This window comes from Pogonomyrmex barbatus, unplaced genomic scaffold (assembly GCF_055798465.1).
Source record: "Pogonomyrmex barbatus isolate J1 unplaced genomic scaffold, ASM5579846v1 scaffold14, whole genome shotgun sequence".
Lineage (NCBI taxonomy): Eukaryota > Metazoa > Arthropoda > Insecta > Hymenoptera > Formicidae > Pogonomyrmex > Pogonomyrmex barbatus.
Window position 1 is genome coordinate 7,723,920 of NW_028297110.1, and position 23,340 is coordinate 7,747,259.

Consider the following 23,340-nt stretch of genomic DNA (forward strand, 5'->3'; position numbering starts at 1 on the left):
GTGGCTTGCATTTCCCGTCTCGTACCTCAGACTCCGGGGGCACCTATTATTGCGCGCCTCAGAACTGAATGCGATCGCGTTGTGTATTCTCATCTACATTGAATGGCTGGCGCGCCATTCTCGGTATTTGGACGCCGATAAAATCCAAGTCGAAACAGAGTGACGTTTACTAATAACATCGGCCGACTGACCGTCTGCGTTTCGTACATCCGTTATGCACCGGCATTCCACCTCGGCGATACTTAGAAGCAGACGGTCACCTTCAACGGTCGAATGCGGGGGACAATCGCCCAAGTTTCCATCAAATATGCATAATCTATTAGCAGAAACTTATACTGAACTGAGAAAATAATTATTCCTACACATTCCTACAAATATGATTTGTTTCAATACCATTTATTTTCTTAAATATGTATTTTTTAAATGATCTGTAAATAAATTGTACAATTTTGGACTTCGACAATAATGATGATATTTGTATAACGAGAGTTTTACTTGCACGAGATATACATGATATTTTATGTGACGTAATAATTTATTGACGCGCGACCGCAGATTTAACTGACAATTTTTATTTAGTTCTAAATGCGAAGAACAACCACAGACCACAACTCGAAAAGGTCTTCGACTTGTGCTTTCGCTGCATATTTAGGGCTAGGTGTTTATTCGACCAGTCCAATCCTACTTGGTCTTGGTTTTCCATCGTAAAATATATTATAAATCTTAAAGGTGGACAGTAACAATTTATGTTAAATGCGCGAAAGGATGAGAAAGTGCGCCTTCGACAGTATGAGTGATGCGTCAACCTCACTGATTGCTTGTCACCCATTGTTAGGACAGTGAAATTCTTCATTCATCGAATTAACAAAACAGGACAAACATCTTTAATATTAATAATTTCCACAATATTGAAAATCAGAAAACCATGTATAATTTTCGCGTATAATTTTAATTGAGCAAGTAAATAATAAAAGTTGTTGTAAAATAAACGAACTAAATAATTTTTATAATAAATTATAATTACATTTAAATAATAATTATTTTGATTTTCATCATCAAATGATAATGATATATCATTAGGAAATAAAGCGGTAAAAGTATTTTTTTTTCGAATCATACATGAGAAGGACGATTTTGCAGATAGAGATCTAAAAATAATTTTGATAGACCAATAAAATTATTTTTAGATTTGTATTTAGCCATATTTTTAGATATTTCAGCTGTTTTTTTCCGTAATAATTAATGCTGCATAGTGCAAAAAGCTTACTCAGTAGTCTTCTGATTTTCAGATTTGATTATGTTACGTACTTTTTCTTAAGGAAGATCTTTTAGAAATCGGCCATAATACTAAATGCAACCATTGATGTTAAACACGCATTGGAACGATTGAATGAGTCCGCAATATACGTTCATCTACTGCGCCTTAGAGTGGAATTATAAAGGATAACCTATGATCCGTGATCGGTATAGCGATTCTCCTCCGCTTCTGCTGACTGCCGATTGTGCATGCGTAATTGCGAATTATCGCCTCATCGACTTGCGCAACGTTCGCATGTTCGTCTACGGCGCGAATTGCGAGGGATTATCGCGCCTCCACTTGGCGATGAGGAATCCGATGAACGTGGAATCGCGCTATATTCGTTCCGCATATGTAACGATCTCGTGATTTATGTTTGATAAATGTACTGGGACTAACGAAATTTAAATCGACCGAATCGTGAATTATATAAGATATTTTGCTCAGCGGCAAACTCTGAGATGCAGCTCTGATTGCTGCTAAAAATGTTTTATAAATTTTTTCCTATTTTTTTTTTTTTTAATTAATTATATTCACGCGAGAAGGAAATAAAAAGAAAAATATAAGAGATATGTCTCTTAATTTAGCGACGATGATACATTATATATCGACATTCACTTTTGTTTAAGTAATATGTTTTTGTTATTCACTGTCACATGGAAAAAAAAACGACTCACAAGAAACCCCGACCTCTCTCTCTCTCTCTCTCTCTCTCTCTCTCTCTCTCTCTCTCTCTCTCTCTCTGTGATAATAAGAATTCGGTGAACTGAAAATCACTCTTAATTAAATTAAGAAGCGGTAATTGGTTTTCTCTTCTCGGAGAGCCAGGTAGGCGAGACATCCCGGGACGCCGGAGGATCGACTGCGTAACACAGATCTCACGCCACGTAACGTCCGAGAGCACATTCTCGACCTTAAGCCACCGTCCTCCCCGCATCGCGAGCCGCCCTCGCACGCGAAGCGAGGTGGAAGAGAGACGCCGGCCGATGGGCTCGTCGTTTATTTTGGGAATACACGCTCGACCTCTCTCGGACTCGGTCCCCTTACTTTTGTATATTCGCGCCATCGAAAATAGCTCGGCTCGCAAGATGGACACGAGAGGCGAAGAGAAGCGAGCCCGATCGCGGGAGCCTCGTGCGTTTCGCCGCCGGAGACGCGACGTTCAGCGAAAGAGGATCGCGCGATCTCTTCCCTTACGTCGCAGATATTTTCCCACGCGTGCGTTCACGAAACGTCCGACCGAAGAAGCGATCTTGATTTGCGAGCCGCGTATTTTTGACGAAGCGCAGAAACGTATTGCTTTCCAAGATGGGAAGGAAGTCGCGATCCTTCGGAGGAAACATATACGCGTATTTTCGATAATCCAGCAGGATGTACACTCGGTGCATTGTCTCGTCTTTCTAATTTCGGCATCTCGTTTCTATAAATATTTCGAGCAACCTGTGATTACAAATTGTGAGCTGTATTCTTGTAACTTGGGATAATGAATTTTCAGTTTACTGTCCTACTTTTCTAATTTCGGATTACAATTTTTTAAGAACGACGTATCTCTTTATCTCGAATGATTTACTTGAAATCGATCATTTGAAGCGATAGAAAAACTTATGACGCGAACATGACATTTTTACAAAGCATACATACAATAAATTTTTGAAACAAACTAGTAATTTTATTTTATGATTGTATTAAATATCGTTTAATCGTTTAAAAGTAAAAGTTTCTAACCGAAAAGTCTAAAAACTATTTCTGTACATATTAAAAGAAGTTATTTGACTGACTTTCTGTTTCTTGCTAAAGATAGAACTCGAAAAGTATATCCAATTAATTTCAATTAATGTTTATAGGAGCGTCTTGTAACGTCTAGAAATAATTTAATAAATAATCTAATAAATAATGTGGTAAACGATCTAATAATCTAAGAAATACAAACAATCCAATAAATAGCGTAATAAATAGCTTCTGTCGTCAAATGAGTAATATGGGGAGTCTTTCCTATGACATTTAATTGATAACGTTAATTTCTCATCTATCACTCGCTCATCAAAATCTCCCATCCATTCCATTATCGATGACAGAGCGTCTTCGTAAAACAATTACTTCGCACAGTAAGTATTAGCAATTTAATCATATCATTTGTCCCACATTATTTCACAATATTTTTCTCCATTTAAATCTTTTTGTTTGCACTACAAAAAGGCAAGGTTTCTCTCCGAGAGAAAAAAAACATGGCGTACTGGCGAAATTCGCTGATAAGCGACCGGTGTCGCCATGGATTTATTTGCTCTTGATTATCGGCGACTTTTGCAGGCTTACGAGACGAATCGCCCGACTCCGATCGTTCGGCGATCGAGAGCGAGTGCAACAGTAACATTAACAGCAACAGCAGCTTTCTCTTGCCGTCAGTGACGTTCCGCTTCCTTTCCCGCAAGCAGAGGCGAATCGAGGTGAATTCACACGTGGCTCACGTCGTTCGTCACCACTACTAACACGCACGCGTGTCCCGGCCACCTCCGACTAACCGGAGGCGTGGATGACGTCGAACGGAATGCATAAGGTCGTAGCATTAACGCCGAGTCGGAGACAATGCATCGTCATCGCTCTAATGTGTTTTCATGACTTCATTTTTCTAACTTTGACACATAGAGTATCGCGAAATGGAAAAAATTTAAGGAATAAAAAAATTAATCGCGATTGTTTTTATCGCTGGAAATGAAGACATAAAAGAAATTCCAAGTGTTAGGAATTATAGTATATGTGATTTTTCAGTAATTTTCTTTCTAATCTTCTATCTTATAAATCTACATTATTTTGCTCTGTAATTAAACGAATCTTTTGCAGAGGATGGAGCATTTTTTGACGAAGAATGAGAGGGGGAGGAGGAGAAGATTTAGAGAAAGGGTATAGGATATTTATGATCTTTTTGATGTTGAATCTTTGATGGACACGCGTTTTTGGACACGCAATCCGCGATCCCTAAAATCAACTCTCTATCTCTCTCCGCAATTCGCAATCATCCCGCGGATGCCGATAGATCGACGCGCGGGACGCTTCCCATTCCTCTCAATTTTTACCACGTGATAACCGTTATTATTACGAGCGCGGGTAATGGTAGCTATGCAAATAAAGGCCGTGACGCATTTTTATCGGTAGCAGACGCACACACGTTTACACGTCGACATGTGTTGCGCGCGTGCAGCACAATATAACGATGCGAATGCGCGATATTGAAATATAGCGGAACCGTATTCTTCGCGGGCGCGCGCACGTAGCGGCATACAAGAAGAGCGGCACTATATTTCTATTAGGCATTCCCGCATTCGATATCGTCTCATATGTCACGGCAATGATTCTGTTTTCTTGCGCGACACGTGTAACGTATGTACAGCATGCGCACTGCACGGCCGCCGTTTCGAAATTGAGGCAATACGTCCTCCTCTCAGCACAGCGCCGTGATTTATTCCATTTCTGCCGTCACTCAGAGCCACCCCTACAACTCGTTTTCGTCATATCTCGATACGAAATTGATTTATTTATTTATATTAAATCGGCGATTTAACTCTTATAATGCGCGCCGCGTTAATTCTTCCTCGGCGATTATTTTACATGTGCCTCGCGCGGAGATCGCGCGTTCCCGCTATATTCGTAATCGTTGTAAATCGAGAAACAATGTAGTAATTATTGATAATTGGTTAGCCGATGACGAGCGGGATTGAATCGGCTTTAAGTAGAAATCTCGCTGACTCATTTCCACCGACTTCACTTGCTCCACTAACTTACCCGGTCGCCAGGAAGCAGTTACTCTTATTCTCAGTCGCTATATTTTCTCCAGGACGACAGTTCTTGACTTCAATTTGATTCACTTCTGGGCCCGCTCGCTCGAAGTCGCTGCGCCACTGTCCAAGCAATTATTTACGACAAAGACTTCACTCGAGAATCCAAACGAATTTTCGTAACAACAATATGTCCCATTTGCGATCAATCTACCTAATAATTATTGATTACTTCACTGCGATTTGCGGTGATTACAGCGAAATGTGGAGCCAGATGAGCTGTTATAATGAAAGAAAATTAATTACATGGGCGAAAGACACTCACTCAAAGAACGTACTTGAAAGTATAGATCAGAAGAATCTCTCAAGCATCCTCGAAGTCGTTGGCACGCCGAAGTTTGTTTACACGCATCTTGTCAACGTGGTAGTGATTTCGATGAACGAGGATTCTTTTCGTTTGAAAAATTTCTAATTACAGAAGAAGACGCGCGCGCGCGCGCGCTCATCTAATGTTGCCACGGCGGGCATCGAAAATAAATCGTCGCGGAGTGTAAACAAGTTCGTACGACGTTTTACGACTAAGGATAGTAGAGATTAGATTGCAGGCGATATATTTCGTGTCGATTTGCACGTACGTGTTGAAATTTTTTTTCTCGAAATTAATTATACATTGTACAAACTGAAGATACTCACGTTTACTTGCGCGCTTTCAGTGTCTTTTGATTAGATCTGACAGTTTCTAAAGATACGTTAAAGTTTATTCGAATTTCTGTCCACAATACCCAGATACGCCAAGAGAAAGATAACTTCGTGATTATCAAGATAAATTGCGAAAACATGGTGTTAAATAAGAAAAGAAGAAGAAGATTCACTGAAATAATGTTGCTAAAGAAAGAATTGGTTGCTAAAGAAAGGTAGAACGATCACGGTCGAAGAATGATTCAGGAATGATGCTGTGTTTGGCTCATGAGAGTCCGAAGAATCTCTCAAGCATCCTCGAAGTCGTTGGCACGCCGAAGTTTGTTTACACGCATCTTGTCAACGTGGTGGTGATTTCGATGAACGAGGATTCTTTTCGTTTGAAAAATTTCTAATTACAGAAGAAGACGCGCGCGCGCGCGCTCATCTAATGTTGCCACGGCGGGCATCGAAAATAAATCGTCGCGGAGTGTAAACAAGTTCGTACTTCGCGAAGCGCAAATTGTTCGGGCTCCGAATTCTTCTTTCGCGAAGACGAAGTTTACCGTCTAGTCGTGCGGTAGCCGTGCAAGAGCCGCTGATCTCGCTTCCTAAAATATCTTCTACATTCTGCAGCAGCCAGTCATGCTCCGCCGAGATTATATGCGCGTTGCAATCTTTCGCGGCTATCGGCTGCCAAAATTCTGCCAATTTGCCGACTCACCATCAAACTGATAGTTATAAAAGCGAATTAAGTCGGAAACATGCGGGAAAATTAAGTTAACCGTGAACTATTTCATATCGTCGTGCATATATGAGGCACTCGTTTTAATTTTACTATACCAAAAAAAATTTTATATACGGTAAAGGTAAATATTCCAAAAATGTTTTGCGTTAAATTGTTGAAGAGAGAGAATATTTTTGATATCCAGAGATATGAAAACAAAATCTTTTTTTAATTACGAGTACAATTCTCAACTGCAGAGCTGCAGAGCGATGGAAAACTATAATAGCAACGAGTCATTATATTTTCTTCGCTGAATTTTGAATATCGGACGATTATGTCATCCTTTTGATCGACTGCATTAACATGTTGCATTAATCACGGATCGTATTCTTTTTACATATTTCGGTGCGGGAAATGCACGGGACAAATTGTACATTTACATTTTTATTACAAAGCCACGTACTTGTAACGTGTAACTCTACGCAACCTGCGCATTTTCGCGCGCGTTCGAAATAAATGCATTCTAATAGGTATGCAAGCGAGTTTGTCCTGTGTGCCTGGTTTTTAGTGGATGATACCGATTTTGAAGTATGTTATAAAACTCAACGAAACGAATAAAGCAGCGGAAGCGTGACGTAAAATGATAAAAGTTAAAACGTAAAAATATATCCATCCGAACATTGGCGAATTCGCGGAAATAACGGGACAATAATCTCCAATTAAACGAATATTAGACTTTGCGGATGAATATTAAATCAGGATGATGATAATAATTATTTCGTCGGAGCGTTTTAACGAGACGTTTAACGGAAAAGTGTGATAAGTGAAATGAAATTTAATCTAATGTAAATGATCTAATGTAAAAAAAAAATTCAAGTCCACTTGAGTTTGGAGCATGTTAACGGGCGCGATCGTGATAAAGCTGCAATAAAACTTCCCGCTGCTAAAATTAACCGAAGTGTGATATATCTTCTGACTCATTTGGGTGCTCTTCCAGTGTCGAGAGCGACACGCGTGAACCGGGGCTTTCAAACGATACGCAACAAATGTTTTGTTAAAAGTCCGATCGTATCTCACGACGTGTCTAGGAGACTTCCATTTCTACCGGGCAAAGATCTGCATCGTGTATACAGAAAATTTCATTATGTATACGTATATGTATTACAAATGCCATACAGAGATCATCTAAGTAAGTTATAAGTATAGAAGAATAGTATAGGAGAGTAGAAGAGTCTTGAAGACGTAGAAAGATATTTATAATAACGTGGATAACTATGTTAGCTTTTCATCGATAGATTTTTCTGAATCAAATCAGGAATTACGAATATTAGATTTGTATTAGAAAATTATGGATTAAGTGAGAAGTGGCAAGTTTCACAGGCTAAAATTGCAAACGGGACGTGAGTTACCGGAAGTTGATTTGAGAGAATGTGGAGAGGACGATGATACGGTCGTCGAAGCTGAATTCTAACAACTGAAAGACGCGTGCAAGATGCTCACAGGCGCACTCGGGACACCCGATATAACATTATGTCGCGCAATAACGCGGCGCAGTCAATGTTCATCATCACGAAGAAGTCGTTGTCAATAGCGCGCGCCGGCGTCGTGGTCTGTACGCAATAGCGCTTATCTATCATATTCGGTCCTGCACGTTCAGCGGCATAGCCACAGTCGTATTATCATCTATGATCTGACCCCTCGTCACCCTGAATCGCCTCGTTTTATTCCGTTTACGTCTTCTCCTCCTCCTCCTCTTCTCTCTCTCTCTCTCTCTCTCTCTCTCTCTCTCTCTCTCTCTCTCTCTCCTCTTCTTTTCTCTTCTTTTTTCATCTCTCTCTTTCTTCTTCTCAGTCTTTTCTCGCACCTTCGTCTTCTCGTACGCTTCTCTACTACGCATCACACTTCTCATTCAACAATGTTCTCCTCTCGCGTGCGTCCTCGTCGCAGATACCGATCTATACTTATGTCGCTAGACCGCCGACATCCGTTCTGGCTGCTGTGCCGAAAAGCGAGGCGTCACATAATCTATCGACTTTGTGTGACCGCGAGCGTAGAGTAAGGAATGAAAGTCAGCGGTTCTCCGAGGCCTGCACTTTTCTCTACATCAACAAGTTTTATGACATGGGACCTGACAATAACAAAACCGTAATAAAGACCGTAGAAAAGAAAGAAATTTGAACAAAATTGGAAAAAAAGCTCGCTCGCGTTAAGAAATCGCTAATTTTAATTTTATTACTATACAGTACGAGATAACTCTGATGTACGAGTAATAATAATTATTTTTATTTTTAATATGTGATAACAATTATCGTCGCGCGTATATACGCGCACACGCGCGTTCACTTTGTTACGTTGGTATTGTTGCGTTAATTAAAGTAAGAATACGTTATTAAAATTAGACGCGGGTTGGCCGAGCAAGCCGCGCCATTATTTCCTTCATCGGTTAATTGGAAGCAACGTATTCCGTATCAATAGTAGCTCCTAACCATAACGAAATAATTACTCCGTTGCAGCGCTAAATTCCCGCGATATAGGCGTCTTTTTGATCGAAGGTACGAAAGGACGAAAAAAAAGGGCTGCCGCGCCGCTGGGTAACGAACCGACACACAGAATCGCGGCAGCGCCGAATATTATTTTTTCGAAGAATTATTCTTTCGCGTTCGCACGCACGTCACGAAAGCAAATGCTTGCGCGCTACGTTTAATTGGCAAATGCTTCGAAAAATACGAGCCCTTTAATTATTTCGAACTATAACCAGGATATAGCGCATATATACGAGGTGAGGGAGGAGGGAGGGAGGAAGGGAGGGGCGCATTGGCTTCGTTATTATAAACAGAAAATATCCGCCGCATTTTTTCGCGTAATCCGATGTTTCGCATGCATGCGAGGGAAATTGCACGTCGGCGAACTTCATAACGGCTACCGTGTACATATACGCGAATAAACATTTTAGTGTAATTATTGCGAAGTATTTTGTGTGCTTCTGACATGCTATCGTCCAATCATCGCTGTCCGTCCTGTCGACATATCGACACTACCATAGATTTAAAATGCAGTTAATAAATTAACGTCATATGTTAAATTAACAAGGAGAATCAGTGATTGATATCGATCTTAGCATTATCGCGAATTTGTTGTGAATTGTTTTAACCACGACGATTGTGTTGAAAAGCGCGAAAAATGAAATTAAATCAATTGTATAATTATTACAAATGTTCGCGTCATAAGACATCTTTTTTTTTCTCGAAGCCTTTTTCTTAACGAAAAGACGAATCCGTTGTTTAACCGTTTCTATGTTCTCTATCAAAGATGGCAAAGATTTTCGAGGCATTCTTCATTCGGTAGAAAGAATATATTTAAAAAAGATTTATGTTAAACGTCGGCAATTACATCGCGAAGACGCACGTACATTAAATGTGATTTCGAGCAAGTTTTTTTTTCTTTCTCTCCCTTTCGTAATGATAATAACATAATTGCATGCAACCGCGTTCTACGCGTCTTCGGGTTAAGCGAACACTCGGGTTTACGTAATTCGACGACATGTTAGGTATCTACGGACGCATGTTTTTCCCGCATGCAAAAGGCAATACAGCGACTTTAGTGCTGCCGCAGTGAGATGCAAATGGCGCCACAAAGAACTTTTCGCAACAACCGCATATGTGAACGTGCATACGTGCATATGCGCGCGCGCGCGCGCGCGCGCGTGTGTGTGTGTGTATGTGTGTGTGCGCGTGCGTGTGTGTGTGTGTTTGTGCATGCGTATGGGTTCGTTGTGCAAGAGAAGGTGCGCACGCGCGCACGTGAGCCTCTTCGCGGTATCTGTCGGGGTCCAAAAGTGCAGGGCCAGCAACCTCGTTCGAGCGGGGTCCGGGACCACGAGACCCGGGGCCCGCGGTAGGGTTCGCGGTCGTGAGAAGTCCGAGAGAGGGCCGAGAGAAGCCTCTTCGAGGGCACCACGTGGTACCAAGAGCGCGAGCGGCGTCCTTGGATTCTCTGTCGGCCCTTCGTGCAATTTACATTTGTCTTGTAACCGAAGCCACCGAAGGCCGGACGAATGGACGGACGGACGGAATATATCCGGCAATGGTGAGAGAGAGGGTCCAGAGACGAACGCGCGGGCCTTGCTATTTTATGGCCGCTGCCAGATTGGCACGTAGCGTTTAGGACTGGTCGGGATCTTTGCGTACTTCCAGACAGGGACGAACGCACGATCAAAAACTCTGTTCTGAGAAAAGCTAAAAGTTTCTATTTTTATATCTTACGGAACACTTTGTTGGCGCCGATCGCAATCCTATTGATCGTTAAGAAGTTGCCATTGTGCCCCTCGAAATACGATGAAACAGAAACTTTTTATCTCGATTTAAGATTCGAGATTCGATTTTTGCTTATGTACTCTTTTTTTCCTCCGTAAGCTCTCGGGAATTTTCGATTGTATAACATTTTCCCAGAATTATCACCGCAATTATGCATTTTTTGAATTCTCAGCACATTACATGCGTTACTTGCGTTACTGCAGAAATGTAATTTATAATTTATATTTATATTTATGTTTGAAAATTAAATATGAAATTGGAATATATGTGAACAAATATCGGGATTGAAATTTTCCGCAGATCATTACGGAATTTAAATTTGATATTATTACGTTAAAATGCTTGTGTCTCGTATGCTTTACATCCAAGGTGCTATTTATTCTACTTTCTATTTCTATTTCTACTTCTAAAGTGAGCATCTTCACGATTTAATTATCCGTATATTTGCAATATATCCTCTTGTCGATGTTGTTATCTAAAGTGTTGTTATCTAAAGTTAAGTACTTTATCTCTTTTAAGTTACATAACTCCATATTACATAAAAATAGCAACAAAGGGAGTTTAATCATTGATTAATATATACATATATATAAAACTACCGCCTTTTTATCTATGTTAAAGATAATATAATAATTTGTTTCTCTCAAATTCTCATACAAATAATTTTCTTCATGAAGTATCGTATACATTTCTAAGAGCATCTTGCTCCTCTGCGGAATATCAGTCTTGGAGATTTTACCGATCACGTTTTATCATAGATAAAGTGATACCCGATATATCTATTTTGACATATATATTTGCGCACTTTCGCGTTGCATTGTGCGGAATGTAAAGAGTGTCCTCTTCACCTATCACATTTTAATAAACCGACTGCAAACCCACTGCGAGAGCTTCTCATTATATCTGCGCCACGGGAGCAGTAAGCCACGTCAAACAGAGCGCACCGATAACGGACCGATAACGTTCTCGTGATAAAGCTCGTGCACGCCTCCCTTCTCTCGTCACCACGGTGACACCGAGCCTCCGAAATGCGCTCACATCACGGAGGAGGCTCGTTTCTTTTATTCATCAATAATACAGCATCCGTAATAAAAATAACTGTTACAGTGTGAAAAAAGAAAACTTTTATCGAATATTATTTTTTTAATGATTTCGATGGCGCAATCATTTTTTTCTTTTTTTTTTTTTTTTTTTTTACGAAGATAAAGATTTTTCTTATCGAGAATTTATTTTTCTGCCAGCGTCCGCGAATTAATGACCGATATTGCGTATATCGGGATACGCATTTAGGCTTTAATGTCCCCTAATTCGCCGCTTTCGTACCCTGTAGCCAAGCTTAACGAACCGCAATATTTCGGCCGTAAGTCGAAAATCGCCGACGATGTTGATAACGCTGTTGGCGGTCGATAACGCGTTCGGTAGTTCGATTGCCTCTCGTCGAGAATGCTGATTAAAATTACCGCCGTGGGTCTTCACGTGAGTCGCGAGTACATATTTTCGGGACACCTGTGACAATATCGCGACACAGATCGGAGTTGGCCGTAAACTCGTCGCCATTAAGCCCCTTTTAGTCGGGCCTCGTATAAATTCGATCAACCGCAGATTTATATCTCGTGCGCGCGATGTAAATCCGAGCCTCGGTAATCCCAACTTCTAATTTGCATACGGTATCGTGTGACGCAACTTTAATTTTCGATTTTTAACAAGTGAACGCGAAGCAGGTATAAACCTCTCGATCTCACTTGTCATTTACTGTCTACTGAATAATTAATCATGTGCCTCGTTTCACACAAGATCCTAACCAGAAGTTGATTTTCAACCACAGAAATGACGTTGCGGGACAAATGTGAGGAGGGGGGGGGGATACTATTGGTCATTCGAAAACTTCATATTCTGTCTCTGTTTTAATTTCTGATAACAAAAATATCAGTCATGAAACTTTTAAGTGGGCATTTTCCTCTTTTGAACAAACATATTAATCTTGCCACGCTACGGTGCATAATAACAATGATTGTCGGAAAATAAATGCAATTACCAAGTTTTCGTTTAAACGTTTTACATCGTCGTAATCGTCAAGAATGCATATTTTTCTAATAAAACATTGTTAAGTAATAGACGAAGTTAAATTCAAATATATATCAGCAAATTCTTATACATCATGATAAAAAGAATATTAATTAAATTTATTATAATAATTTAATGTATATGATAAGTTTTATATACAGATTGTTAGAATTTCAAATGAATCGACAACGATTCAAAATTATAATACATATCGAACTACCGAATTGTCTTTGTTTAAAAATATTTTCATTCTGCATACTTTGCTCGATTCTTTCTCTTATCCTGACGTTATATCCAAAGGTCAGGAATTTCATGTGTATTTTTTGTGGCACGTGTGGCCATTGTTTTGTAAAGCTTTACGAGGGACAAAACGCATATGTTGCGTCGCATCACGTCGAGGCGCATACAAAAGTGTTTGACGATGGAAAATAGGAAAACAGGTTTCGCGAAATGACGCTCTTTGCACCATTGACGACTATCGATTAGCATTTTCACTGGCACGTGTAAGTGAACTGTGCGCACTAAATGGTTTTTCCATTCAACGGCGAGTGTCTAGCTCGTCTGCTGTGAATGACAGGGGAATATTATATCCGCGCATAATTATTATCACTTAATCGCGAATAATAGTCATTCTGCCCCGAGGCGATTTTTCGATCGATAAGCATCGGATCTTTAAGATGTCCAACGGAGAAAGAGAGGAGAATTAATAAGAATCTCACAAATGCAAATTCCTCCTTCCTTTTTTAATAAGTACAATACATTGCATTTGGCAAATGACGATGCACGCGTACCGCGAGGAATTAATTAGATACTTGCGCGTGCAGTTTCCCAGAGAGAAATACTACTCTCGGTAGAAGAGCGTGTCTCTCTTTTATCACTTGTGGACACAATGTTGAATAATGATATTGAGTGTTTCCTCTGAGGGAGATTTAACTACAACTACTTCTCTTTGTTGATTAATTTATTCTGGCCAATTACCGATTAGTGCGTACCTCTATAGTATATTTATTTACGAGATATAAGCGTTGATGGAGCAAGTATTTATTTCAAAAATTAAATCGAGAATAAACACGTATTTGTATTTTGCACTTTGATACATATAATTTAATCAAATTAAATTTAATTTTTAACAAACAAAACAAGATAACTTTTTTAGTTTATGGAAATTGTTGAAAGAAGCAGATATCTCGCGAATTAATTAAATGAAATTTTGTTGTTTGTTGAGATGTAATAAAAAAGAAATATTTCGATATCAAATCTTGGGAGGAGCAGAACCACTTATCGAGAACAACGGGACACCCAGTATGCGACGTCGCCGTCTCGGATGACCCGTAGCAATAAATATGGCCGATAACGATTCAAAATTTTTACACCGGCCAGTACAACCAGATTTATCGACGAGCGAAATTTATTCGAGCGGACCGGCCGCGGCTCGAGTCATTAACGCTCTCGATAAGTGCAGAAATGTATTCCATCAGCGAATTTGACGAGCGGTATCCGATTGGCAGGCGGATTATGGCCGAGGTATGGCGGATGTGTCACCCGGGGTGGGAGAGATGAGCGACCCCGTGGAAGGAGAAAGAGAACGAGAGAAGGTGCGAGCGAGAGAAGAGGAAAGAGAGACGGAGAAAAGACGATAACCAGCTCGCAGATAACCGGCTCTTTATCGGCCGAGACTTCGTAGGGGTTATCGCACTGACCATAGTTGCCACGTCCAGTAACTTCGAGAGAAACTCGCGTACTTCTTTCTCTGTTTCTCTTTTCCTCTCTATCGTGAGCATATTTTTTTTTAGAGCTAGTCTGAAATAAAATACGGTTAAAGTTGAGATACGTGATTTTCGTGATTTGTGCTTGTTATAATTGCCACAAAAAATTTTATTATTTTTAATTCAAAGTTGCAATCGGATCAAGTTTTGTTGTAGCTACACGAATTCGTCAAGAATTACTATTTTATTATTATAAAATCGATGTTGATATAATATTATAATATTATAAACTAATTTTAGTAATATGAAATAGTAATGCTCACTTTAATGATTAAATAGGATGTAATATTTAATAATATAATTAACATACGGTTAAAATTAACGGGGTAGTCGACTAATTGTACATAAGTTTGAGCTTTGCACGAAAGTGCGTTATATTCTTGTAAATTTACGCGTTTCTCATTACTGGTCATGGATTTTTAATGAGCGATTCTAACACGAGCGGTTGACCGATATGTACGCTTTTAATAATTCATAAGCGACGTCAGATACGAGGAAAACGTAGAATGAAAAATGATAAATATGTTGATATATGTTCAGCGCCATGTATTCTAAGTATTTTGTGCGAGACGTAGATTCCTACATTGTGTTATACAAGGTGCTCGATCGACATATATCACATCTTTTATCCCGTTCAACAATGGCGATTTACAATCAGCGCGAAGCATTCGATTTTACGTTTTTGAAAACTGATAATTTGCATTTTCGCAATATCGTAAAATTTGGGAACGATGTTTCGATGTTATATTTATTTGCGTTTCTTCCAGAGAGTTCGTGTTTATCATTTAAATTTTATTAACGGTGTCCTAATGGACCATAAAATGATATAAACGCATCAATAAATCGCAACAATAAACACGATTGTTTTCAATTGTGCATAGTACATTTGTTCTGAGGAATATCTAACTAAATTGTCTTTGAGATTGTTCTTACAGAAATATGTATGCGTACGAAATATTTGAACAAATAATACTTAGTTATTTTATAATTATAAAATAGACTGTTTAATATACAAAATAAGTAAAAAATTTTATAATTTTCTATTATTTTCTGTATCAGTAATATTTAATTATCATAATATTGTTTCTCTTCAAAAAACTCAAATTATTTTTTTAATTTCCGAAATTACATTTTTATAAGTATATTTTTTTGCGTGGAAATTCGGGAGAGAAACAAATCGAGCAGATGCGGTCGAAAAAGACAGCCGCTTCACCTGCGTGAAAACGCCGATAAGAGGAAAAAAATAATTATTATCATACCGCAAGATGATCTTGGCAGATTTCCGGTCTGCGGTTATCCGCGCGATATTTCAAAAAACGCAAATATACTGCATTCTTCCATTTACATTGGAAATAATTAGAATAAAAAATTTAATTATATAAATTTATTTAGGTTAATTATGCCTGGAGATTAATGACATGATTATTATGTACACTGCTCGTAACCGTAATAATTCCAGATATAAATTAACAATTTTTAATATGTACAATAATAATATTTTTTATTTCTTACCCCAAAATACTAGTGAGTAATATAATAATAATGTGATAGCATCTATATGTAGTATTTGAAATAATTGTTATCTAATTTTCATTCTTCCCATTATTCTTTAAATGTATCTCTTACATCATTCGATAGATTTTTCTTTTTACCAGTTAAGATACATAGATAATTTATTTACGCGAATTTCGAAGTTGGCATTAAGCGCACGCTCGAGCTGCATACAATTTTATGATTCACATGCTACTAATTACTTTATGCGGGTGCGATATAAATTTCGGCATAATTTAGTACTTCGTACTGGGGTAGAGCGCCCCGTTGGGCGCATCTCGCTATAACGAATCGCCGAGTATCGACACGATGAAAAAGGGATTCCTGTGAATTAGCGCTAAAGTGCACTCTCCACACGTTCTTGTCGAGGAGAGTCGATATATGATGCTACACGCCAGGTGAACCACGCGTATGCCCGTGCGTATCTGTGTGTTTGCGAGTGCATCTGTACGGGTACCTTTGCAGGCCCGTCACGGGTGCCGCGGGACGGGCGGCGGGGAGGCGGGAGGCACTTGGCCCGAATGGGCAACTTGTTGCATTTCGGCTGGGAACGAACGGCTCGATAATATACTGCAAGAGGCTCCCGGTTGTGCGTGTCTTCCTTCGCGAGGAGTGCCGGCGGGACATTGGATGTTTTCGGTGTGGTTGGTGGGTCGACTTAAAAATTAATTTCCCATCGTGCAGATAATTCGGCGATTCTCTCTCCCCCCTCCCCCCGCGTTTTAATCCTTCCGTACGGATGCTTCTCTACCAAATAGAGTCAGCGCGCGCGTATCTCGTGGTCTTGAAAATCATTGAAAAAAATACGATAAAATTAATTAAATGAAATTAATAAATTAATTAGATAATTCCAAAGTAAAAATTTACGATTTGCGTGTACCCGAACGTAATCTGGGAATGAAATGAATCTCATTTAACAATTTTTAATTTTTATTTTATTCAATTGAATAATTGCCTTTTGAAATTTTCAATCGCTTCTGCTCGCGTTAATTCTGTGTTAAGCAATATTATGTTAATAACGTTAAAACAATCCCGTCGTTTGAAATTATTTCGCGGTGCAAAACGCAAACGTTAACCCAAACTTAAACGGTTAACGAGCTACTGTACAGAATTTTCATGCAGATTGCGGAAGCTCTTCGAAGTGTAACGCCGAAGCCTTGCGGCTGGTCTTGTAAATTAACTCTTTTTCCCCGACGAAGCCCTTCAACGCAACATGATCAAGTTAAATGTGGCTAAGTACATTACTGTAACCACTTAAGTGATCTAAGACGAGGTTCATTTTCGCTATTTACCCCGCCGCTGGAACTTGTCCGCGGTTCGCATGGACAAACTCGATATGAGAAAACTCGTTTAATTATTAAAAAAAATTGCAAACTGGAAGAACGCGATATTTTTCTGTGTTCAATCACACGCGGGAAAATAAGAAGATAATTATTAACGAGGGGAAAACCAATTTTTGCGTGTTAATTCGTGAGGAAAAATAAGAACGGGGTAAAGGATCGCGTAACGCAAAAACCGATAAAATTGGCCCAATCGCGTGTTTTTCCGCGAATTTGGATGATTTCACCCCATATAGTGGTGAGCTCCGTCTGTGTAAACGAAATATCGAATTTTAATTTGCGCAGCCGAATCGTTTTAATTGTTTACGGTCGTGGGGCGGAACTTTTTGCTATTACAGTTGATTATTTATTTAATTACTTGCATTATACCTGCGCGCGCGCCATGCCGCCGCTCTTCGTGTGGCAAATTATGCCACACACCGATGAACCTTATAGCGGTTTGTCATTTCTCCCGCGCTGCCGCGGCAACCGCGGAGGCTGTGCGCATTGATAATTAAAATAATTCAGCCGAATAAATTAAAATTCGACGATTCATTTGACCCAAGCTTGACAACGCTCAGGCTCCGATTTTACATGCAAATAAATAGCAATTGTTAATTAGAGACGAGCATTACAGCACACGCACACGCATCGAAATAAATTATGGCGGCTGTTTTCGGACGTCTGTTGGAATTCGGATAAAAATAGAATGTTTCCCCGCGCGTGCAAACGGTATCCTTTGTGTAGAATAACGTTTGCGAGGGAATAAAAATAACGAAACGTCGTGATAGAATATCACGGCGTGAAAGCGCGGAATACGACGTTGATCAGAAAACATAGAGATTTGTGGCGAACTGAACGAATGAGATATATATTTCCCGTTTCTATTTTGTTACACCGGCGCTACTTTCGGCGCTATCCCGCATTCCTCGCCGTCCTGCTCGTCGACTCAACGGCGCGTCGTCTAACAAAACCGGACATTCGATACATGCTCGATAAAACGGCGCGATAGAGCCGGCTCAAGCGATTAAGCGCGATGGTTCGTAAAGTCTGAACGGGGTGGCGAGATTTCGCCTCGTCGTCGCAACTTTCGTTTCGCGCGAGAAACAACGGAATTCGCCCTCGAACCGAATTTTCGTTTCGCGATTCAGGTAGGATATTCACGACTGTTCACACGAGTGTTCACGCGCGTGTCAACGGAGCAATGCGCGGCCCGCACAAATTACACACGTGAGGCGAACGTGGTCGGTTCGTGTCGCGCCGCACAGGCTGTTAAAACGGCCATAAAGACGGGCAATCATCGGTCGATATGCGTCTTAATTGCCGCCCGCGGTGGATTAAGGCCTACTAAGGGCATCGCCACAATGAAACCAGTCGCGTTGGGTCCATGTAAACGGTCTGATTTACGAAACTCCCATTTCGGAAGTTGATGTAAACTTGTCGAATCGTTTCCGTTCCAGACGTTGGGTATTAATTTGATGCTTGTGCCCTCCCATAATCTGATTATCTTTTGTAAAGTATAGTGTTACGAGGAGATTCTGAAGTTATATACTCTATTCAAGAATCGAATATGCTTTTCTTTAAATTAAATTTTTTGCTCGTTAATTTCTCATTATTTAATTTTTTTTTTAATTTTCGTTATGTTATTTCGATTAATTTTTCTCCTGTATCGCTTCTTTCGCTATAATAATGATAATTGAACTATATACATGTCCGAATTTCATATTCTTACAATAAAATAAAAATTTATAAATTTATAAATATATTGAAATAAAACAATATTAGAATGGGTATGTATGTGTGTATGTGAGTATGTGGGTATGGCACGAAGTGTCAGTTCGTGTCTATTATGATATACATAGACACGAACGCGACACGTGTTAGTCGAGCGAAAACGAACGGCAATAACATACAATTAAGCGCGATCGAGTTCTATTTATAGTATTTTATCGCCTTCGTATCGCAACATTACAGCTTCGTTTATTGTACGAATAGTGCATTCCACAATTATTTTCTTTATCACTGTAAGTATCGTTGTCGATTCAACTTGAGGTATGTATATATATATATATATATATATATAGAACTTAGGTGTCTCACTATAATGTGTGAATAATTTAAATATCCACGTGTAACCTTGTTGCTTATACGTACACAATGCAGCCGTGACAAGATTAAAAAGCATATTGCATAATGATACTCGTATGTTGCGTTTCTCGACGTCTGACGCTTGACGGTCTTCTGCTGCCCTGATTTCAGAGGCAACCTCTACATTTTCGAACCGGTTGCGACCGAGTGCGAGCGAGTTGCAATCTGACATGATGCGGAGAAGGGCGCGGTTGTATATTTAAGAATAGATCCATCACTCGACATTTCTGACCGCATTTCTTTACCGCCTCACGGTTGTAATTGAATGAGAGGGGAAAAAGAGAAACCACAAAGTAGATATGAATGAATTTGCACAGAATTTGTATACAGTGGTATAATATAGTATAGTTTCCAGATAAATTTAATTAGAGATTATGCGACGTCTAAATCTATACGTTTATTCTATTGCGTATAATTAAAAATACATGTGACCTAATATTAATTATTACGTAATATAAAGTATAATATTAAGAGATGTGATATACATACAAAATCTAATCTTGCACTAGCGACGATTTTACGTTTTCTATCTGATATATTTATAGAGTTGATTTTTACATCTTTTAAAAGATGGAAATAATTTTCAGCGTCTCCTTTATAAATAATCCAAAAGCTAATTGTTGAAGTCAGTGTCCGATCTCTTTTCGTCCAGCCGGGATTACAACTGGAAGACTCGTGATGAAACGTTATTGAATTAGAACGATGCTCGTCGCTGGTCTGCTAGGGGACGGGCAGTAACCGGATCGCGATCTACAAAGTTTCTTATGTCTTTATTAGAAGAAAGTGCCGGCATCGCCTTCGTTGCGCCTTATGCCATTTGTTGGCAAAAGCGTGAATCGAAGAATTCGGGCCAACTGGGCCCGGTCCAAGTGCGTTCTCTCTCCGTGCAAGGATGAGGGAGACAGCGAGGGGGGGAGGCAGTAAGGAAGCTCATGAGGAAATTACTACGCGATTACATCCCCTCGTAAGTATCCCCGACCGGCAGCTGCGCGAAAGAGTGTGAGGAGGAGGTTTTCCCCTCTAGGCTCATCGACGCCGTTTTTTTTCCTTTTCCTTTCTTTTTCGTCTCTCGGCTTTGTTTAAACTCGCAAAATGGAGAAATGAGAGGCGATCCGTATCCCGGAGCACTGGCAAGGCTCCCGAACTCGATCGTGTTCGCCCTGTTACTTCTCGCTTCCTGGTCGTATAATAAGCAGTAAAATGTGATTCATCGTGAAACATGGTCAGTGGAGCAAGAGTGTCATATCTCCATTGCGTTTGTAAGACGCAATTGAATCTGAAAACTGAGTTTTATGCGGAAAGAGAAATAACCGTTCGCTCGAGCGTAGATGCGTTGAACTCTTTTGAACATGTAGGCCTCTTATACTAACATTCAATATTCGATTTTTAAAACGTCACGAAATGTTATTAACGAAAATTGTTTTTCGTTAATATTAAAACTAGCTTTTCCAAATTGACAATTTTTGAAGTTGTAAAAATACGACCGCGAACTATCTCATTTAATATAAAAGTATTGTCCATTGAATACAAATATTACCGGAATATTTACATAAATTACACCCAAGCGCGGAATGTTATTTACGTAAATAATACATTATATATGTGCGATGGACATTGAATAAATGATATTGGATAAATACTTGTAATAAAGATAAATTATCGATACATGTTTTTATGTGCGTGCACTTTTAACCGATAAATTTAATAACTGCTGCCGAATTCCGTATCTCTCTCTCTCTCTCTCTCTCTCTCTCTCTCTCTCTCTCTCTCGTTGGTCATGCTAAATGCGCGTTCTCTCGCGCACATATTTGTGAAATATTTAAATATAATTAGCTAATGAATCGCAATGAAATTTGTCGTTGTGCGATAAGAATATTGGGTTCATGTCGCTTTAACATTTTGAAAAACTTATAATGCAACTATGGATTTTTTTTATTAATTAGACCGTTTATTTAACGAAATATGATATAATTATGATTTTCTTTCTTTTTGTTTCAGGTAAGTTCGCATTATCTGTTGATGGAATTTTTCAATATCACAACGAGGAAAAAGATCATTGTTATCGATATTCGTAATCGCGGCGCGATAAGATGATTATTTTACGTCGGTAAGTAGAGTTTTATCAATAATCATAAATAGATCGCCTTGGAAACGGAATATGATAGAGAATAGAGTATGCGTATGTGTGGAGAACTATCACATACGTTTAAGAAAAAACATCGCAAATTCCTATATCTCTTAAGTTGCTATATATAGATAGTTAAAAATGAGAAGGCTACAATGAACATATGAATGAGTAGGACGAAATTTTTAAATCAAATTTAAACTTAATTTTTTCACTTGAATTAAATTTGTACGAATTAGTGACACATTCGTTACTTATTTTAATATACTCGATATTGCAAATTCTGCGCAAACTGCGTGACGAAAATGTCTTCGTATTGAATTATCGACAAGAAGGAACGTTAGAAAATTCGAGAGCGAGACACTCGACTTCCGGGACACCCCGTAGACGATGGGGACGAGAAGACGCTTTTCTTTGTCCGTATTTCGCTTCCTTTAATTGAATTGGCGCGGAGAGTCCTCCCGGACAGTGTCAAATGAAGAGAAATTGCAAGCGTGGTCGATCGGGCTGTACAACGTAACGCAGTCGCGTTTCGCAGACTAATACCGCGGCGACGGCGATGGCGATGGCAATGTACAAGAAACAAATTAGCATCGATATTAAGTTCGATCCCGTGATAAACGATTACGCGGACGTCATGATGCCTAAGCGATTAACATCGACGAGTCATTAATCGCGCGTATTCTCTGCGTCGCTGCGCGTTACGCAAGTTTCCGAAGAGTGACGTAAGATGCACTTGCAGCTGCGCTTCCGCTCCGCCGTAAAGCTCGCCGATACTTTTTCAGTTCTTATTTAATCGAAAGTTTTCGTGCATCTTTGTCGAAAATTATATTTCGAGTAGAATAGAAATTCGACGAGCTCTCGTTATCTTCGCGTAAAGCGCGTAAGCGCGTCATTTATATTCGGAAACTGAAAGAGTCGGCACATACGACTGATGCTTGGCGCTGAGAGTGGAGTTTGAGGATTGAAAGCTGAGAGATGATAGTTGAAAGTTGAGAAATTTCAGACCGAAAATTTTCATCGAGTAACGCAGCGAATAATCTACCGCAGCGCATTCTCGTCGCTCCGCGAAGCTCCCGGGCATCCGATATTCTTTCCGTGCAACACTGTGCGCCAGGTAATCGGACCTGCGTTCCAGAAAAGAGAGAAAAAAAGAGCGGCCGGAGAGCATGTTTCAATTCGTGCGTTTTGTGCTCTTACGTGCCGCGAAAACTCACCCAACGAATGTCGTTATCATGTGCGTTACACGTAAACCTCGAATCGAAAGGAAGTGCAAGAATGTACGAACTTACATACCAACGAATTTATATACATTACATTAATTTATATATTAATATATAATTATATATTAATTATAATTTATATATTATATTATATTATATTATGTATCATTAAATAAATGATTCGTGTGATTCGTGTATTATTTTACGATGTAGATCGCGCGAGACTTCGGCGTTGAAGGTGCGCCGCATTCGGAAAAAAGTAAGCGCGGGATTAATCACGGGTTCGAGAAAAGGTGCTCGGCTATTTTTCATATTTCACTTACGACACGTCGAACGTTTCTTGCCTGAAAATGACGACG

At 39.5% G+C, this 23,340-nt stretch overlaps 1 protein-coding gene across 6 annotated transcripts in view; it reads left to right on the plus strand.

Annotated features, from left to right (window-relative positions):
- Nucleotides 1-23,340, plus strand: part of LOC148937469 (forkhead box protein O-like) — a 78,970-nt gene that overhangs the window by 24,434 nt on the left and 31,196 nt on the right. For 3 of the 6 annotated variants that reach the window (XM_089073243.1, XM_089073244.1, XM_089073245.1), the window contains 2 exons: nucleotides 20,411-20,597; nucleotides 21,632-21,730. The exons of 2 other annotated variants lie outside the window; for them this stretch is intronic. In XM_089073243.1, coding sequence (XP_088929369.1) covers nucleotides 20,411-20,557 — 147 coding nt within the window. In that variant the 3' untranslated portion in view covers nucleotides 20,558-20,597; nucleotides 21,632-21,730. Of the gene's footprint in view, nucleotides 1-20,410; nucleotides 20,598-21,631; nucleotides 21,741-23,340 lie in introns of those variants that run through there. One more of the 6 variants, XM_089073247.1, reaches the window with a different exon arrangement.